We start from the raw sequence: 18473 nt of genomic DNA on the forward strand, positions 1-18473 counted from the left end.
AGCCACGAATATGCAGCTTGCGCTCCGGGCAGTGCCTTCTGGCCTGGAAACCAAAGCTCCCTTGTGTCCAGTCCCCACTCCTCTGTTTGGCCCCCAAGTTTCCATAATCCCCCACAGTTGTGTCATTTTAGAGACCTCAAAAGAGAGTCTAGGCCGAGCGTGGTGGCTCATGCCTGTAATCCCAGCCCTTTTAGAGGCCGACGTGGGTGGATCACCTGAAGTCAGGATTTCAAGACCAGCCTGGCCAACATGGTGAAACCCTGTCTCTACTAAAAATACAAAAATTAGCTGGGCATGGTGGTATATACCTGTAATCCCAGCTACTTGGGAGGCTGAGGCCAGAGAATTGCTTGAACCCAGGAGGCGGAGGTTGCAGGGAGCCGAGATCGCGCCATTGCACTCCAGCCTGGGCAACAGAGCAAGACTCTGTCTCAAAAAAAAAAAAAAAAAAAAGAGAGTCTAGGCAGGGCATGGTGGTCCATGCCTGTAGTCCTAGCTATACTCAGGAGGCTGAGGCGGGAGGATCACTTGAGCCCAGGAGGTGGAGGCTGCAGTGAGCTGTGATTCACCACTGCACTCCAGCCTGAGCAACAGAGCAACACCCTGTCTCAAGAGAGACAGAAAGGGAAAGAGAGAGAGACTATTTTGAGAAGTGAAAAACTAGTCATTCTCAGCCCAGTGTTCTGAGATGTCTGTCCTGAGGAAGGACTTTGAGAACAACATCCTTGCCTTTTTTGTGAATGAAAGTAATTTCACCCTTAAGCCAATGTGGATAAGCACTTGCCAGGTACTGGCAGTGCCAGGTACCAGGAATATAAAATGGGTACAGAAAATAAAGTTTCTAGTCCAGCGACAAAAAGGTGCTGAAGATACAGACTCATGTTGTGCAGAGCTTGCACTGATTATTTCATTTCAGCTGCTTGAATAGGGTCAAAGGACATTTAAGCTGAGACAGGAGGGATGAGCTAATTAATGCTTTTCCAGATGACAAATGGATTCTTCAAATATTTAGGGAGTGTGTAAAGTGATGGACAGGGAACAGGAGGGGTCATGACAGAAGGAATGTCACCTGTAAAAGTCCTGGGGCAGGGCTGGGCACGTGGTTCATGCCTGTAATCCCAACACTTTGGGAGGCCGAGGTGGGCAGATCACCTGAGGTCAGAAGTTCGAGACCAGCCTGGCCAACGTAGTGAAATCCCATTTTTACTAAAAATACAAAAATTGGCCAGGCGTGGTGGCACACACCTGTAATCTCAGCTACTCGGGAGGCTGAGGCAGGAGAATTGTTTGAACCCAGGAGGCAGAGGTTGCCGTGAGCTGAGATCACACCACTGCACTCCAGCCTGGGTGACAAGAGTGAAACGCCATCTTAAAAAAAAAAAGTCCTAGGGCAGAAAGCTCATAGTAACTTCAGGAACATGCAAAATTCATTGCAAAAAGTTTTAAGAAATTCAAATGAAGCCAGGCTCAGTGTGGCTCATGCCTATGATGATTCCAGCTCTTTGGGAAGGCAAGACAGGACGATTGCTTGAGAACAGGAATTTGATACCAGGCTGGGCAACACAGCAAGACCTTGGCTCTACACAAATTTTAAAAATTAGCCAACTATGGTGGTATGCACCTGTAGTCTGAGCTACATGGGTGGCTGAGGTAGGAGGATTGTTTGAGCCTAGGAACTCGAGGCTGCAGGGAGCTATGATTGCACCACTGCACCCCAGCCTGGGCAACAGAGCAAGACCCTGTCTCAAAACAACAACAACACAAATTCAAATGAAAGGGTGTAACTCAAGCAAGATGGAAATACAACACACTATCAAAAGGTCAGATGTTTCATCCTAACATTTATAGAAGTGACTGACTTCTGTAAATGGTGCTGGCATTTGTAGTAGCCCTAAACAGGGAAAGGTCAACAACACACTTTCTGCCCTGTTAATTTCAGAGAGCCCTGGACTTCTTGCGAAAGCACCAGTGGTGTAAGTTTAGGGTACAAAAATAAAAGTTTTTCTTTTTAATTGTAAGCTCTGAGGTGGTATTATGAATATTGTCTACATGATTAATAAGCTCCGTAAAAGCAATGGGCAGTTACATCTTTTCTGTACTTTGGCATTCTTATTTATAGATGGTATCTACCTGAAAGATGTCATTATTTTTCTGAAATCATCCTGTTGTTTCCCAACAGATATCTACCCAAGGCCGAAGCCACGCCCTCAACCCCAGCCTGGCAATTCCGGCAACAGTGGAGGTAATGAGTATTTATTTATTTATTTTTATTTTATTTTATTTTATTTTACTATTTTATTTGATTCTGTTATTTTACTTTATTTTACCATTTTATTTGATTCTATGTTATTTTACTTTATTTTACTATTTTATTTGATTCTATGTTATTTTACTTTATTTTACTATTTTATTTGATTCGATGTTATTTTACTATTTTATTTTATTATTTATTTTGGAGACAGGGTCTCGCTCTGTTGCCCTGGCTGGAGTGAAGTGATGTAATTGCAGCCTCGAACTCCAGGGTTCAAGCAATCTTCCTCCCTCAGCCTTTCAAGTAGTTAGGACTACAGATGTGCACCACCTATATTTCACCACCTATATTGGCTATATTTCAAATTTTTTGCAGAGACAGGATCTTGCTATGTTGTTCAGGCTATTCTTGAACTCCTGGCCTCAAATAATCCTCTGCCTCAGCCTCCCAAAATGCTGGGATTACAGGCACCAGCTATTGTGGCCCAGCCTGGTAATCAGTATTAAAATCCATTTTAGAAGTGTTTGGGGCCAGGCACAGTGGCTCATGCCTGTAATCCCAGCACTTTGAGAAGCCGAGGTGGGTGGATCACTTGAGGTCAGGAGTTTGACAACAGCCTGAGCAATATGATGAAACCCTGTCTCTACTAAGAACACAAAAATTCGCCGGGCGTGGTAGCACATGCCTGTAATCCAGCTACTCAGGAGGATGAAGCAGGAGAATCGCTTGAACCCGCAAAGCGGAGGCTGCTGTGAGCTGAGATCACGTCGTAGCACTCCAGCCTGGGAGACAGAGCAAGACCCTGTCTCAAAAGGAAAAAAAAAAAGAAGTGCTTCACGCCTGTAATCCCAGCACTTTGGGAGGCCGAGGTCTCCTCAGGCAGATCACCTGAGGTCAGGAGTTTGAGACCAGCGGCCAACATGGTGAACCCCTGTTTTTGCTAAAAATACAAAATTAGCTGGGCAGAGTGACGCGTGCCTGTAATCCCAGCTACTGGGGAGGCTGAGGCAGGAGAATCGCTTGAACCCAGGAGGCGGAGGTTGCCTTAAGCCAAGATTGTGCCAATGCACTACAGCCTAGGTGATATAGTGAGACTCTGTCTCAAAAAAAGGGGAGGGGGGTGGCTGGATACAAGTATTATTTAATGACTTAAAAATTCTCATCTCCATGGTGAAAGACCAATTGCTTCTGAAATGCACATTGTTTTGCGAGGAGTTCAGTTCTGCTATCCACCAGCACCTGGGGATTACATTTAGTTGATAGTAAATAAATTTAAATGTTTTTGATGACATTGACTGAAAAATACCATGCACACTAAGACATTTCAAGTTATGATGGAGGAAGGCAATTTTTTCTTGTTTTTTTTTTGTTGTTGTTGTTGGTCTGTGTTCTACTCATTTATTCTTCCCTCTGCAAGAGTTATCTGGGGCCACTTTGCCTGTGTTCCTACAGCACTTCCCATCTCCGCCTTGGCAATTGTGTCTCATGAACGCGAGACACTCAGGAAAGGTGCTGGTCTGTAAAGTTGGAAGAGTCTCAGCGATTCCATTGGTGGGGCAAATGTGTGCGGATTGGGGAAGCTAAGATACACTGGGTGTCTTCCTCTCTCTACCTGCTTTAACCATTGGGAGTTCCCCTGATTCTGATTGTTTCAGGACGTTGCTTGGATGTTGTCATATTCCTAGGGTTCAAGGCACTCTTCGTGAAATCCAAGGAAACAAGCTTTGGGTATGTCCCAGTGCCTTTTCCCTTGAGTCTTGCAACTGAAGAATTGTGTTTCTTCCCTAGAAAAACTAACACACTTTTGCCCACTCACCCACCTCCTGCAAGTCTCCAAAACCACAACGTTGTATCCTAGACTGTGTTCCCCCAGGAGGTGGCTCCTTCCTCTGCATTCCCGTACTCCATACTACTTGATATGTTCTTACATGCAACCCCGTGCAATTGTGTTTAGTTGATTCCTTTGAATTAGAATGGGAACTCTACATGGGCATGGATTTTTGCCTTTCATTCACTGCTGCATTCCCTAGTCTGGAAGGCTGTGCCTGGCACACAATGAGTCCTGGGTGAAGGTCAGTGAAGTCATTAATGCTTGAGTCCCAGCAGGCAAACAGCTGGATTCATGAATGAAAGACTTACCTCTACATCTCTTCATCAGGGTGTATAGCTTCACCTCCATTTCCTGGAAAGCTCTACAATAGCTTTTCCTCCTCAAAAGGCTCTGGTCTTGTGATTCATAGCATTCGTCCACATACATGAACAAGGGATCTTTATGTCAGAGGTTCCCTGTTCAAAGCTGTTTTAGAGGCCAGGCGTGGTGGCTCATTCAGGTAATCCCAGCACTTTGGGAGGCCGAAGTGGGAAGACCACTTGAGGTCAGGAGTTCGAGACCAGCCTGGCCAACATGGTGAAACCCCATCTCCATTAAAATACAAAAATTAGCCAGGCATGGTGGCATGTACCTGTAATCACAACTACTTGAGAGGTTGAGGCAGGAGAATCTCTTGAACCTGGGAGGCGGAGTTCAGTTGGAGTTGCAGTGAGCCGAGATCATGCCATTGCGCTCCAGCCTGGGTGACAGAACGAGACTCCATCTCAAAAACCATAAAAATAAAAAAGCTGTTTTAGGAAACATCCCTTTTTTATTATTTTTTTTTTTTGAGACAGGGACTTGCTTGGTTGCCTAGGCTGAAATGCAGTGGCGGGATCACAGCTCACTGCAGCCTCCACCTCCTGGGCTCAAGCAATCCTCCGACTTTAGCCTCCTGAATAGCTGGGACTATGAACACACAGCACTCCACCTGGCTAATTTTTTCTTTTTCTTTTTCTTTCTTTTCTTTTTCTTTGTGTGTGTATGTGTGTGTGTGTGTATGTGTGTGTGTGTGTTGAGACAGGGTTTTCCTCTGTTGCCCAGGCTGGTCACAAACTCCTGGCCTTAAGTGACCCTCCTGCCTTGACCTCTCAAAGTGCTGGGATTACAGATGTGAGCCACTGAGCCCAGCCCTAGGAAATAGCCTCTTAAGCCAAGTGCAATGACTCTTGAACTCCCCAGAGCCTCTGTGCATGCTACCTCGACTTCAGCTTCACAGATCTATGCAACTGCGGGATCAGATTAGGGGCACTCACTTACCGGCAGTCCCAAAGCTCTGGGGAGTCTGTGCTGAGGGAATGGTCCATGCTAAAGCAAAGCAGAACAACTACTCTGCCTTTTGTATTTTATACTTTTTTTTTTTTTTTTTTGAAACAGGGTCTCTCTGTGTCACTCAGGCTGGAATGCAGTGGTGTGATCATAGCTAACTACAGCCTCCAGTTCCTGGGCTCAAGTGATCCTCCTGGCAGTTGGGACTACAGGCACACACCACCAAGCCCAGATAATTTTTAGTATTTTTTGTAGAGACGGGGGGTCTCACTATGTTGCCCAGACTGGTCTCCAACTCCTGGCCTCAAGCAATCCTCCCGCCTCCACCTCCCAAAGTGGTGGGTTGCACCCGGCTGGCATTTCACATGTTTAATAAACCCAATCAGCATGTTTCCTACCCCCCAGAGTGACAATGGTGCACATTAGCATGGATTTCTTATAGATCAAGACCAAAGACCTAATTACTTATCTATAGACCAATCTTGGAGAGGAAAGGCAGACTCCAAGGCTTAATTCAGGGTCCAGGAACCATAGAAGGAAGGTCTCCTTGGATCTCATTTGAGCCTGAAGTAGCTGAGTCTATGACAGATACCGTCAGAGGGCAGAGGGACAGGTGAACATGGCAGTAGGAACTTTGTCAGGGCGGCAAAGGACGTTTTAGGAAATGAGACTTGCAAAGCAGCCTTGGGTTATTGAGAAAGCTCTCTCAGGGTGGATTCTCAGGGCTCTGGGATCTTCTCTGTCTTGCAGGTGCCTCTGTTTTTTGGGAGGAGGCAGGTAGGTCTCGTGTGTCAGGGCAGTAAGGAGCAGGAACGAATGGATGAAACAAATCTATTGGGGTGGGTAGTGGCTGTGCTCTGGGGAGCCGAGAGATAGGGGGATGTACTGGTTTCAGACAAGATAGTTGAGCAGGAACTTGAAAGAGAAAAGGAGAGTGGATTGTGGGGACTGAGGAGCTGGAATTCTCCCTGGGGAATCGGCCACTGCCAACGTGAGGGGTGGGGTTAGGAGCATGCGTATGGTGATGGAGAAGCCTGGGGGAGGTCCCTGGTTGATGGGGCAAGAGGAGCCATTGGGAGAGAAGGAAAAGCCCGGAGTCTCCTTCCGGGCTTGCTTAAGAACTAGGGAGGGGCAGGATATGAGATGATTTTGGAGGATTCTGAGCAGGGGATGGGCCTAGGTGGGAGGCGGGGCGGAAGGAGAGCTGGACGAGGACATGGTGAGAGGTGATGTTGGCTCATCCAGGAAGGATGGCCAGGAGGAAGCAGAGGGAAAGGAGCATGCAAAGGTCCAGAGGCAGGAGCAACGGGGAGCATCCAGGGAAGGAGGGAAGGGCAGGGGATTTGGAGACGGGGCACCCTGAGAGAGGGATCCAGGCAGCAGGCAGACACCACAGCCTGAGCTTCACCGCAGCTCACGGTTGGCCCTGGGTGGGCTTTGAGTAGAAGAGGAGCAAACATCAGCAATATGAGGCCACACTGCAGACGTTCTGGGCCCTGCACACGCCTCCTTGCAGGCAAGGCGGCCAGCCCACAAGGTAATTTAATTCCTGGTGCCTGTGGGTGTCCTGCAAAGAGCCAGTTGGCATCGGAACGCTCTTCTCCAAAACCTGTCCCAGTGCCCCCAGTGCAGACCTGGTGTGAAGGGGACCTTTGGAGAGGTTGCATTAGCAATGCCGTGTGCTCTGCCTCACAGGTTACTTCAATGATGTGGACCGTGATGACGGACGCTACCCGCCCAGGCCCAGGCCGCGGCCACCTGCAGGTAGGTGCCGAGCCTGTCCAGATGCAACACATTGAATTTGCGCAGAGAAGGTGGGATGAGAGGCCTGAGGTTGGGGATGAGAGAGTTGAGGTTGGGGCAAAGTTGGTGACGAGTAGACGGTAAGCTGGTGCAGGGGATGACAGAGAAGGCCCCATGGCCGCATCAGTGGGGTTTGCGGTCTGGGCATCTGTCTGCCTCTCCAGGCTGGTGGACTGGATGGAGACAAAATGAACAGGTAGAACTGGAGGGTCCACTGAAACACTTGCGGTCATTTCTGTTTAGACTTGTATATGTGTAAGTGTGGGTGTATATGTCCAGACACACCTTTATATATCTGCATGCTTATCAATCTTCATTTGTGTGTATATAAATGTTTATATATATTTGTGTGTATATATGCTTTTAAATATATATAAATACATTTACATATGTAGATATACAGTTTTTTTCATGTGTGTATATACATGTTTTGTATATATACACGCTTTTGTATATATACACTACATGGATAGCTTTCTATGTTTTTATATATGTATATTTCTGACTTTATATATATCCTTATATATATCTTTACATAGGTACATGTTTTATATGTGTATGTATATCTTTATATTTATATGCAGATATATGCTTTTTATATATATTTATGTATTTATATGTATATCTTTTAATATATCTTTTTAAAAAATATATCTTCATGTATATCTTTAAATATATATACATTTTATATACATTTTTATATTTTATGTGTATGTTATATAAATATATATCTTTACATATATAATTAAATATATGCCTTTATTTATATACATCTTTATATATGTATATATATACCTTTATGTGTATGTGCTTTTATCTATATATGTATATATTTATATATACACTTTTATATATACGTATGTGTATATCTTTATATGTGTGTATAAATGCCTTTATATATGTACACATATACCTTTATGTGTATATACTTTTATATGTGTTATATATGTACACATAACTTCATATATACATGTGTGTATATCTTTATATAGGTATATAAATGTCTTTATATATGTATATACATATCTTTTTTTTTTTTGAGATGGAGTCTCGCTCTGTCACCCAGGCTGGAGTGCAGTGGCACGATTTTGGCTCACTGCAACCTCTGCCTCCCGGGTTCAAGTGATGCTCTGCCTTAGCCTCCTGAATAGCTGGGATTACAGGCGCCTGCCAGCACGCCTGGCTAACTTTTGTATTTTTAGTGGAGACGGGGTTTCACCATTTTGGCCAGGCTGGTCCTGAACTCCTGACCTCGTGATCCACCTGCCTCAGCCTCCCAAAGTGTTGGGATTACAGGCGTGAGCCACTGCACCTGGTCTATATGTATATCTTTTAATGTATCTTTATATATATCTTTAATATATCTTTATGTACATATACATTTTATATACATTTTTATATTTTATGTATATGTTATATAAATATATATATTTATACATATATAATTGTATACCTTTATTTTTACATATCTTTATATGTACATATATACCTATATATGCTTTTATATATGTATGTGTACATTTATATATACACTTTTATATATGCATATGTATATGTATTTGTGTATAAATATCTTCATAAATATATTTATATATCTATATATAACCTTTACATATGTATAAATATCTTATATAAGTGTATATTTTATATGTATATATGCATTATTTGTATAAACACATATTCGTAAATGTCTTTCCATATATATGCATATATAGCTTACATATGTTTCTATACTGTTATATATACGTGTATACCTTTACATATGTATGCATACTGTTTTATATATGTGTATATAGGTCCCTTCATGTATATAAGTATATACATTTAGGTATATATGTGTGTGTGCATGTGTAGAGATATATATATATATATATATATATATACACCTTTATATATGTACGTATATCTTTATACCCACAGACATATATAAACACTTCTAATATAAAGTTTTCTCTATAATTGGAGGTGAATGTCTACAAGAATCTTTCATATAGAAATACAAGTACAGACTATAGGAGATAGAGATGCATACAACATTGGGCTGAAGAGTGTGATGTTTGAGGCTTTATTTTCAAGCATGTGAGGTTTCTGGCCTGTTTAGTTCCGCAATTTTATTTCAGAAGACATAAAGGACTTGTCCCAGATATTTTGCAAAGCTGGATCTGCATCTTTTGCACAACCGGATTGCATCCAGTCATCTTTTCTGCCGTGTTTACTTGCAATAAATAAAGAGCGCTATCTTAGAATTTATTGCAATAACAATCAGGAATAAACTAAAAATTACTAGTTATTTTTGAAAAGAGAAACTGAGAACATTTACGATTGAGACCATCTGCTGGAATGTCCTCCTAATCCGGTGTCGGGGTGGCTGATCTCATATCAGTTTCTTGGCAGGAAGCAGGTGCGCCTGCATGAATTTGGAGTCCCCAGGGTAAATGTTAGTCCTGTGACGGCAAAGTGTTTTTTATAGCTAGAGCTCAGTGTTGGCATGAGTTTTCCCACGGGGAAGAGAAAGCTTTGGTGGGGCCACCCTTGACTCTCCCCTGCTGGTCACTCTTTGGAGCTCTCTTGGCAGTGACACGTTCACACGACTTGTTGCCATTCCCAATGAGCTGGACAGACCAACACCTGCAGGAAACCCCACGCTCGGACACCTGAACATCCCTCAACTCTACCTTCTCTGTCTAACAGGAGGTGGCAGCGGTGGCTACTCCAGTTATGACAACTCCGACAACACGCACGGTACCCCTACATCTGGGCACGCGGTGGTGGGTGGAGGGTGGGAGGGGTCGTCTTTCTAGGGCTCCCAGTTGCACTCTGCCCTGGGCCTTATACCTGGAGTCTTTGGTGAGTGGGGTGCTGTGTACTGGTGCCTGGTCTTCTGAGAACCTGTCTGTGCTGGGCTGTTCCGCTTCTGTTCCCCGGGAGGGTGGGTGCAGCCACACATACACACACGCATACACACACACACACCTTTGTTTAGGTAAAAGTAAACAGAGCAAAGAACTATAAATTAGAGAGAGAGAGCATCCAACAACCTGGAAATTCTTTAGGGGCGCAGCTCGCTTACTTCAAACAGAATAGAAAACACTTTCAATGGCTGGGCGTGGTGGCTCATGCCTGTAATCCCAGCACTTTGGGAGGCTGAGGTGGGAGGATTGCTTGAGCCCAGGAGTTTGAGACCAGCCTGGACAACATGGAAAAACCCTGTCTCTACAAAAAATACATATATACAAAAATTAGCCAGGCGTGGTGTCATGTGCCTGTAGTTCCAGCTACTCAGGAGGCAGAGGTAGGAGGATCACTTGAGCCCAGGAGGTCGAGGCGTCAGTGAGCAGAGAGAGATAAGATCGTGCCACTGCACTCCAGCTTGGGTGACAGACTGAGATCCTGTCTCAAAGGAAAAGAAAAGAAAAGAAAAGAAGAAAAGCAAGAAAACTCTTTTGGTTGGTGGTTATGCCCAGAATGAAAGCAGTGTTCTACAGGAGCCATAAACAGGCTCTTGGCTTGGTTGAGTTTTTCTCATGGAGACCAGGGGACCTTGAAACCCTCAGATCCTCTCTGGTTTGGAAAAGGACTGAAGCAAAATGTCATCACTGAGAAAGAAAACAATAACAAAACACTCTGTAGGTTGATTTTAAACCATTATCTCCATTTTAACATTTTCCCTTTGTTAAGAGTTTTGCACACCTTCAATGAATTGAGTAACCATCTTTTCTTTTCTTTTTTCTTTTTCTTTTTTTTTTTTTGAGACAGAGTTTCACCTGTTGCCCAGGCTGGAGTGCAGTGGTGCGATCTCTGCTCACTGCAACCTTGGCCTCCCGGGTTCAAGTGATTCTCTTGCCTCAGCCTCCCAAGTAGCTGGGATTACAGGCATGTGCCACTACACCGGGCTCATTTTTGTTTTTTTAGTAGACACAGGGTTTCACCATGTTGGTCAGATTAGTCTCGAACTCCTGACCTCAGGTGATCCATCTGCCTCAGCCTCCCAAAGTGCTGGGATTACAGGCATGAGCCACTACGCCTGGCTAATTTTTGTATTTTTAGTACAGACGGGGTTTCACCATGTTGGTCAGGCTGGTCTTGAACTCCTGACCTCAGGTGATCCGCCCTCTTCAGCCTCCCATAGTGCTGGGATTACAGACATGAGCCACCGCTCCCGGCCTTGAGTAACCATCTTTTTGGTTAAAACTAATATGTGCCAAGAGCTCTGGCAATGTGGGAAGTACTTTTTTTTCTTTTTCTTTTCTTTTCTTTTTTTTTTTTTTTAGATATGGTCTCATTAGGCTTTGTGAGAGCCAAGGCTCTTGGCCCCCTAAGTTTTCTCTGAATCACTGACATGGGAGAAAAAGCGTATAAATTTATTGAGTGGATATACACGCAAACCTTCAGAACAAAGACTCAACCACCAATGGGATGCAAAATCTTATAGACCATCTTTTTTAACTTTGATGTTAGGTTCAGGGGTCCTTGTGTAGGGTTGTTATATAGGTAAATTGTTTGTCACAGGGATTTGGTGTATACATTATGTCATCACCCAGGTAATAAGCATAGTACCTGATAGGTAGTTTTTCCATCCTCACTCTCCCCCCACCCTCTGCCCTCAAGTAGGCCCTGGTGTCTGGTATTTCCTTGTTTGTGTCCATGTTGTCAATCGAGAAAAATGACGAGGCGAGTGTAAAAGATTTATTTGCCAAAGTTAAGGTTAAGGACGCGCACCCAGGAGACAGGTCTGTGCCCTTCTCCGAAGATGATTTTGAAGTCTCCAAATTTAAAGGGGAAAGGGTGGGGTAAATTGAGAAGTACATAATTTTCTTAGAAGAGGGAGGTGGGGAAAAATAGTTATTCATTCTTTTGTCTGGCTCAGTGAATCTGTGTTTTTTTACATAAGATGACATAGACAAATGGGGCAGAGGGAAAATGCAGGGAATCTGCATGTTGCATAAGATAATCTGGACAAAATGGGGCAGGGGAGCAATCACATATGATTTGTGTCTGCTGGGCGGGGGCGACTGCAAAGCTATCGATTTGCATATTGTCATGGTGAAATCTTCACAGCTCACTAGGATTTTCCTTGTGGGCAAAATATGGGGGAGACGTGTAGCTTTTCATCTTGTAGCCATTTTATTTAGGAACCAAAAGGGGGAGGCAGGTTTGTGTGACCCAGTTCCCAGCTTGACTTTTCCCTTTGACTAAATGAATTCAGGATCACAAAATTTAATTTCCTTTCACAATGCATACTCCGTGTTTAGCTCCCACTTGTAAATGAGAACACATAGTATTTGGTTTTCTGTTCCTGCATTAGTTTGCTTAGGAGAATGGCCACCAGCTCGATCCGTGTTGCTGCAAAGGACATGATCTTGTTCTTTTTTATGGCTGTGTAATATTCCACAATGTATATGGGCCACATTTTCCTTATCCAGTCTACCATTGATGGGAACCTAGGTTGATTCCATGTCTTTGCTATTTGAGTTTGCTATTTGCTGTTCTTTGCAGGAAGAATGTGGGCTCAGAGCATGGCCCAAAATAGGTGATGTTGGTAAAGCAGGTTTAACGGGTGGCAAGCCAGGTGATGAGAGGGAGACAGGAAGAGGCCTGCCTAGCAAGGGGGTCCTTGTTATGCAGATGAAGGTTCCCAGGTAGCAGCGCTCAGAGACGACCATGGTAAATGTTTCTTTTCAGACCTGTAAAGGTGTCAGAGTCTCAGTTTCTCTCTCCTACATCCAGGAAAAGCTTAGAAAGGGAAGGCCTGGCTGCAACAACAAAGATCCTCTACAGATGCCAATTTCCCCACCTCAGTCTGCTGGCCCTGGAGCGGCAATTTCAAAATAAGGCAAAGCAATATATTTTGGAGTAAAATATTTTGATGTCCGTCATCTTCGTTACCTCAGAAGCGAGTGTTGTCATCAGATCCATTTAGCAAAATGAAAGCAATGCATGACGCTCAACTGTCCACTTCAAAGGAGCAATGGCTGTGGCCCTATAGGTAGCCCATCCTCAGAACTCACTCCCTATGACATAGACAAGCTTCAGGATGGGAGGAGGCTCATGACAAGGTGCTCATTACCTGGGGTCAAGAACTGTCCACTTTTGGCCGGGCATGGTGGCCCACGCCTGTAATCCCAGCACTTTAGGAGGCCAAGGTGGGTGGATCGCTTGAGTTCAGGAGTTCGTGACCAGCCTGGGCAAAATAGTGAAACTCTGTCTCTACAAAAAAATACAAAAATTAGCTGGGCATGGAAGTGTGCACCTGTGATCCCAGCTACTCGGGAGGTTGAAGTGACCCTGGAAGTTTGAGGCTGCAGTGAACCATGATAGCACCACTACCTTCCATCCTGGGCCATGGTGTGAGACCCTGTCTCAAAAAAAAAAAAACAAAACACTAAAAAAGAATTGACCACCTTCAACTCAACGTACTATGAGTTCCTTCCACTATCTTTCTGTAACTACCTAAGGGGTTCCCCCTACCTACTACCTAGATAGACCTGATTTATTAAGACGGGAATTGCAATAGAGAAAGAGTTTAATTCACACAGAGCTGACTGAACAGGAGCCTGCGAAGCAGCTATGCTGTCTGGGGTACGTACCTGGGGTTCGTTGTTGCACGCTGAGAAAGAATTCAGGACACAGACACATGTGGTTAGGTTAAGGAGTTGAAAGTTTAATAGACAGAAGAAAGGAGAGAGGAGAGCAGCTCCTTGCAAGAGAGAGAGGGAAAGAGAGGGAGAGAGAGAAAGAGAGAGAGAGAGAGAAAGAGAAACATCTGAAAAAGTCGGGAGGTTGTGGACCACAGCAGCTTTTATAGGTAGGCTGGAGGAGGTGGTGTCTGATTTACATAGGGCTTACAGATTGGTTCGATCAGGTATGACTTCAACATAGTGCGTGGGGAAGGCTGGTGGCCCCACCCTAATCTTGTTATGTAAATGGGCTTTCCAGTTGGTCAGTGCCATCTTGTCTGCTTCTTACTGTACATGGGGCTGACAAAGAGGAGGGAAGATGAAGCTGCCATCTTGAACGTGTCTAGGCCCTAGTTCCTGCCAACATTCACCCATGCAAGTTCCTAGTTGGCTTGTCTATGTCTGCAGCTCAACTTTACAGGCTGTTCTTTGTTAGAAAATGATTTGGGGCTGCTTTTCATTAAAAAGAAAAGCCTTACCAAGGACTCCCATACCCTTGCTATGTGCCTAAGTTATTAAGTGATTCCTTCTTAACTCCTATATCACATGGAGTTTTTGCTTTTTTTTCTTTAAACAGGGTTTCATTTTGTTACCCAGGCTGGACTGCAGTGGTAAAATCATAGCTCACTACAGCCTCAACCTCTTGGACTCAAGCGATCCTCCTGCCTCAGCCTCCTGTGTAGCTAGGACCACAGGTGTGTGCCACCACACCTGGCTAATTTTTAAAAATTTTTTGTAGAGATGGGGTCTCACTATGTTGCCCAGGCTGGTCTTCAACTTCTGGCCTCAAGTGCTTCTCCCACCTCAGCCTCCCAAAGAGCTGGGATTATGGGCATGAGCCACTGCACCTAGCCAAGACTGGAGTTTTATGACTCAAATCAGCTTCCCCCAAAATTTGGACACTGGGCTTTTTAAAGTATAATTTGGCTGGTAGGAGACCTGGGTGTGGGGAGTGCTGAGTGGTTGGTTGGAGGCGGAATGACAGAGGATGGACATGGGTTCTTCTTGTTGTCTTCTGTTCCTGTGTACGGCAGAGCTGGCTGAGCCGCATTACCAGTCTGGGTGGCGCCGGCTGGTGCATCTCAATGCAGGGTTTAAAAAATATCTCAACTTCAACCTTAGGTTTTACAATAGTGATGCCATCCCTAGGAGCAACTGAAGAGGTTTGGAATCTTGTGGCCTCCGGCTGCATGGCTCCTAACCTATTAATATAATTTCTATTCTTGTGACTAATTTGTTAGTCTTTCAAAGGCAGTCTGATCCCCAGGGAAGAAGGGAGTTTGTTTCAGAAAAGGGCTGTTATCTTTGTTTGAATGTTAAGCTGTAAATTCCTCCTATGGTTATCTGAGTCTGTGTTCAGGAATGAACAAGGGCAGTTTGAAGGCTACAGGCACGATGCAGTCGGTTAGGTCAGATCTCTTTCACTGTCGTAATTTTCTCACTGTTATAATTTTTGCAAAGGCGGTTTCAATTTAACTGAAAATGTCAGGCAAAGACCAAACTTAATATTTTTACAGAAAGCCACTGGGAGTAGTTTTTTTTATTATTTTATTATTTATTTATTTAGAGACAGAGTCTCACTCTGTTGCCCAGGCTGGAGTGCAGTGGTGCAGTCATAGCTCACTGCAGCCTCAAACTCCTGGGCTCAAGCGATCCTCCCACCTCAGCCTCCCGAGAAGCTGGGGCTACAGGCACACACCATCATACCCAGCTAAATTTTTAAGAAATTTTTTGTAGAGATAGGGTCTCACTGTTGTAACTACCCAATGGGTTTACCTTGCCCCCTGCCTAGACAGGGCCGATTTATCAAGACAGAGGAATTGTAATGGAGAAAGAGTAATTCACGCAGAGCCAGCTGTGCCAGAGACCAGAGTTTTATTATTACTCAAATCAGTCTCCCCAGGCATTCAGGGTCCAGAGTTTTAAAGATAATTTGGCAGGTAGGGGCTTGGGAAGTCGGGAGTGCTGATTGGTCAGGTTGCAGATGGAACCATAGGGGGTTGAAGTGAGGTTTTCTTGCTGTTTTCTGTTCCTGGGTGGATGGCAGAACTGGTTGAGCCAGATTACCAGGCTGGGTGGTGTCAGCTGATCCATCCAGTTCAGGGTCTGCAAAATATCTCAAACACTGGGCTTACGTTTTACAATAGTGATGTTACCCCCAGGAGCAATTTGCAGAGGTTCAGACTCTTGAGCCAGAGGCTGCATGACCCCTAAACCATAATTTTTCTTTTCTTTTCTTTTTTTTTTTTTTTCGAGACAGAGTGTCACTCTGTTGCCCAGGCTTGAGTGCAGTGGCGTGATCTTGGCTCACTGCATCCTCTGCCTCCCTGGTTCAAGCAATTCTCCTGCCTCAGCCTCCCCAGTAGCTGGGACTACAGGCACATGCCACCATGTCCGGCTAATTTTTGTATTTTTACTAGAGATGGGGTTTCACCATATTGTTCAGGCTGCTCTCGAGCTCCTGACCTCAGGCGATCCACCCTCATCGGCCTCCCAAAGTGCTGGGATTATAGGCGTGAGCCACCGCGCCCAGCCCTAAACTATAATTTTTAATCTTGTAGCTAATTTGTTAGTCCTACAAAGTCCAACTGGTCCCCAGGCAAGAAGGAGGTGTTTTCAGGAAAAGGCTATGATCAGTTTTGTTTCAGAGTCAAACCATGAACTGAATTCCTTCCCAAAGTTAGTTTGGCCTATGCCCAGGAATGAACAAGGACAGCTTTAGGGTTAGAAGCAAGATGGAGTCAGTTAGGTCTGGCCTCTTTCACTGTCATCATTTCCCCAGTTACAATTTTTGCAAAGGTGGTTTCACCATGTTGCCCAGGCTGGTCTTGAACTGGGCTCAAGCGATCCTCCTACCTTCGCCTCCGTGTAAGTGCTGGGATTACAGGCCTGCACCATCACATCCGGCCCACCTTGGAGTGTGCTATATAAAGCCAGCCGTCCCCACACCCCTACAGCCTACGAATGAGCCTTTTCACCCCACGCACGATTCTCTGAAAATTCTCTCTGTGAGGAGCTATTCAGGACATGTTCTTTTGTTCTCTGGCGTACTCATCAGTTAGAAAGAAATGATTCAGCAAGTGGCTCTCCTGAGAGCCCTGATGGTTTCCTGTTTTCCTGTGAAGTTAGTCTCGGGAGGTCTGCGCTGTGCCATTTTTGGGGGACCATTATCTGGCTCCCGAATGGATCAAAGCTTACTGGTCAGGGTGCTGCTGTATCCCTGGGGCAAAACTGCCGGAAAATAGCAGATAGCCCTGTGGTCCTTGGCAGGGCCAGGGCCCAGTGGAAGCAGCAGCTGGGCCAAGAACATCAGGCGTGCATGAGGCACAGCCCAGTTTTGGGAGCATGACGCTTGTTTTTGAGGATGCCTCTGCTTCCCTTCCTGCCTGGACCCCTGCTCTCCGGCCCGGCAGAGCGAGGCTGTGAGTCAGCGTTCGGATTAGCATTAGCGAGGAGGTGCCGGCTGGGATGCAAGCCGCCGCCAGGGGATGAGTCACGCGGCTTCTCCCCGAATCCCCAAAGGAGGCAAAGTGTGTTAGGCTTGTTCTGACTTCATGCAGAGCACTGAGGGGTGAAGGCTGACCTTGGCTGGCCGCGGAGGGAAGCCCAAAGTCTGGCCTCCCTGCGGAGAGTGGGGAGAAAATGTTGCGCTCGTCATTTTTAAATACTGGTGGACAAGTTTCTCTTGTCTGCTAAGGCTGCCATTGTAAATTACTAGAGTCAGGAGGGCTGAAGCAAAAGGGATTTCTTCTCCCACCGTCCTGGAGGCTGGAAGTCTGAGATCAAGGTGTGAGCAGGGCTGGTTCCTCCTGAGGCCTCCCTCTTTGGCTTGTAGACACCATCTTCTCCCTGTGTCCTCACAGGGTCGTCCCTCTGTGTGTGTCTGTGTTCCAGTCTCCTCTTCTTATGAGGTGTCTTAGTCCATTTCAGGCTGCTATCACAGACTACTATAGACTGGGTGGCTTAGAAACAACAGACATTGATTCTCCCACCGGCCTAGAGGCTGGAGGTCCAAGATCAAGGTGTGAGCAGGGCTGGTTCCTCCTGAGGCCTCCCTCTTTGGCTTGTAGACACCATCTTCTCCCTGTGTCCTCACAGGGTCATCCCTCTGTGTGTGTCTATGTCCTCATCTCCTCTTCTTATAAGGTCTGTAGTCCTGTTGGATTAGGGCCCACCCTAGTGATCTCGTTTTATTTTAATCACCTCTCTAAAGACGTTGTGTTCAAATACAGTCACAGTCTGATGCCCTGGGGGGTTAGGACTGCGACCTGTGAATTTGGAGGGGGATATAGTTCAGCCCATAGAACCCACTATCCATATAAGTCATTCCACTTCAAAATCAGCACAAAGCATTCGTTTTAAAAATCTCAAATCTGTATTTTTAAAAATTGCTCTTAACACATTAGAAAAATATAGAAAAACTTTTTTTGTTGTTTTTCTGAGACAAAATCTCACTCTGTAGCCCATCCTGGAGTGCAGGGATGTGATCATAGATCATTGCAGCCTCCACCTCCTGGGCTCAAGCAATCTTTTGCCTCAGTCTCCCAAGTAGTAGCTGAGACTACAGGTGCACATCACCACACCCAGCTATTTTTTTTTTTTT

At 45.1% G+C, this 18473-nt stretch overlaps 1 protein-coding gene across 5 annotated transcripts in view; it reads left to right on the forward strand.

Moving 5' to 3' along the window:
• The window catches only part of XG (Xg glycoprotein (Xg blood group)), a 65060-nt gene that overhangs the window by 36886 nt on the left and 9701 nt on the right, over window positions 1-18473 (forward strand). For 2 of the 5 annotated variants that reach the window (XM_024241568.3, XM_024241571.3), the window contains exons 5-7: window positions 2180-2242; window positions 7086-7154; window positions 9885-9935. In XM_024241568.3, coding sequence (XP_024097336.1) covers window positions 2180-2242; window positions 7086-7154; window positions 9885-9935 — 183 coding nt within the window. Of the gene's footprint in view, window positions 1-2179; window positions 2250-7085; window positions 7155-9884; window positions 9936-18473 lie in introns of all 5 variants that reach the window. The other 3 variants (XM_024241570.3, XM_024241567.3, XM_063721420.1) reach the window with 2 other exon arrangements.

This window comes from Pongo abelii, chromosome X, assembly GCF_028885655.2.
Source record: "Pongo abelii isolate AG06213 chromosome X, NHGRI_mPonAbe1-v2.0_pri, whole genome shotgun sequence".
NCBI classification, from domain to species: domain Eukaryota; kingdom Metazoa; phylum Chordata; class Mammalia; order Primates; family Hominidae; genus Pongo; species Pongo abelii.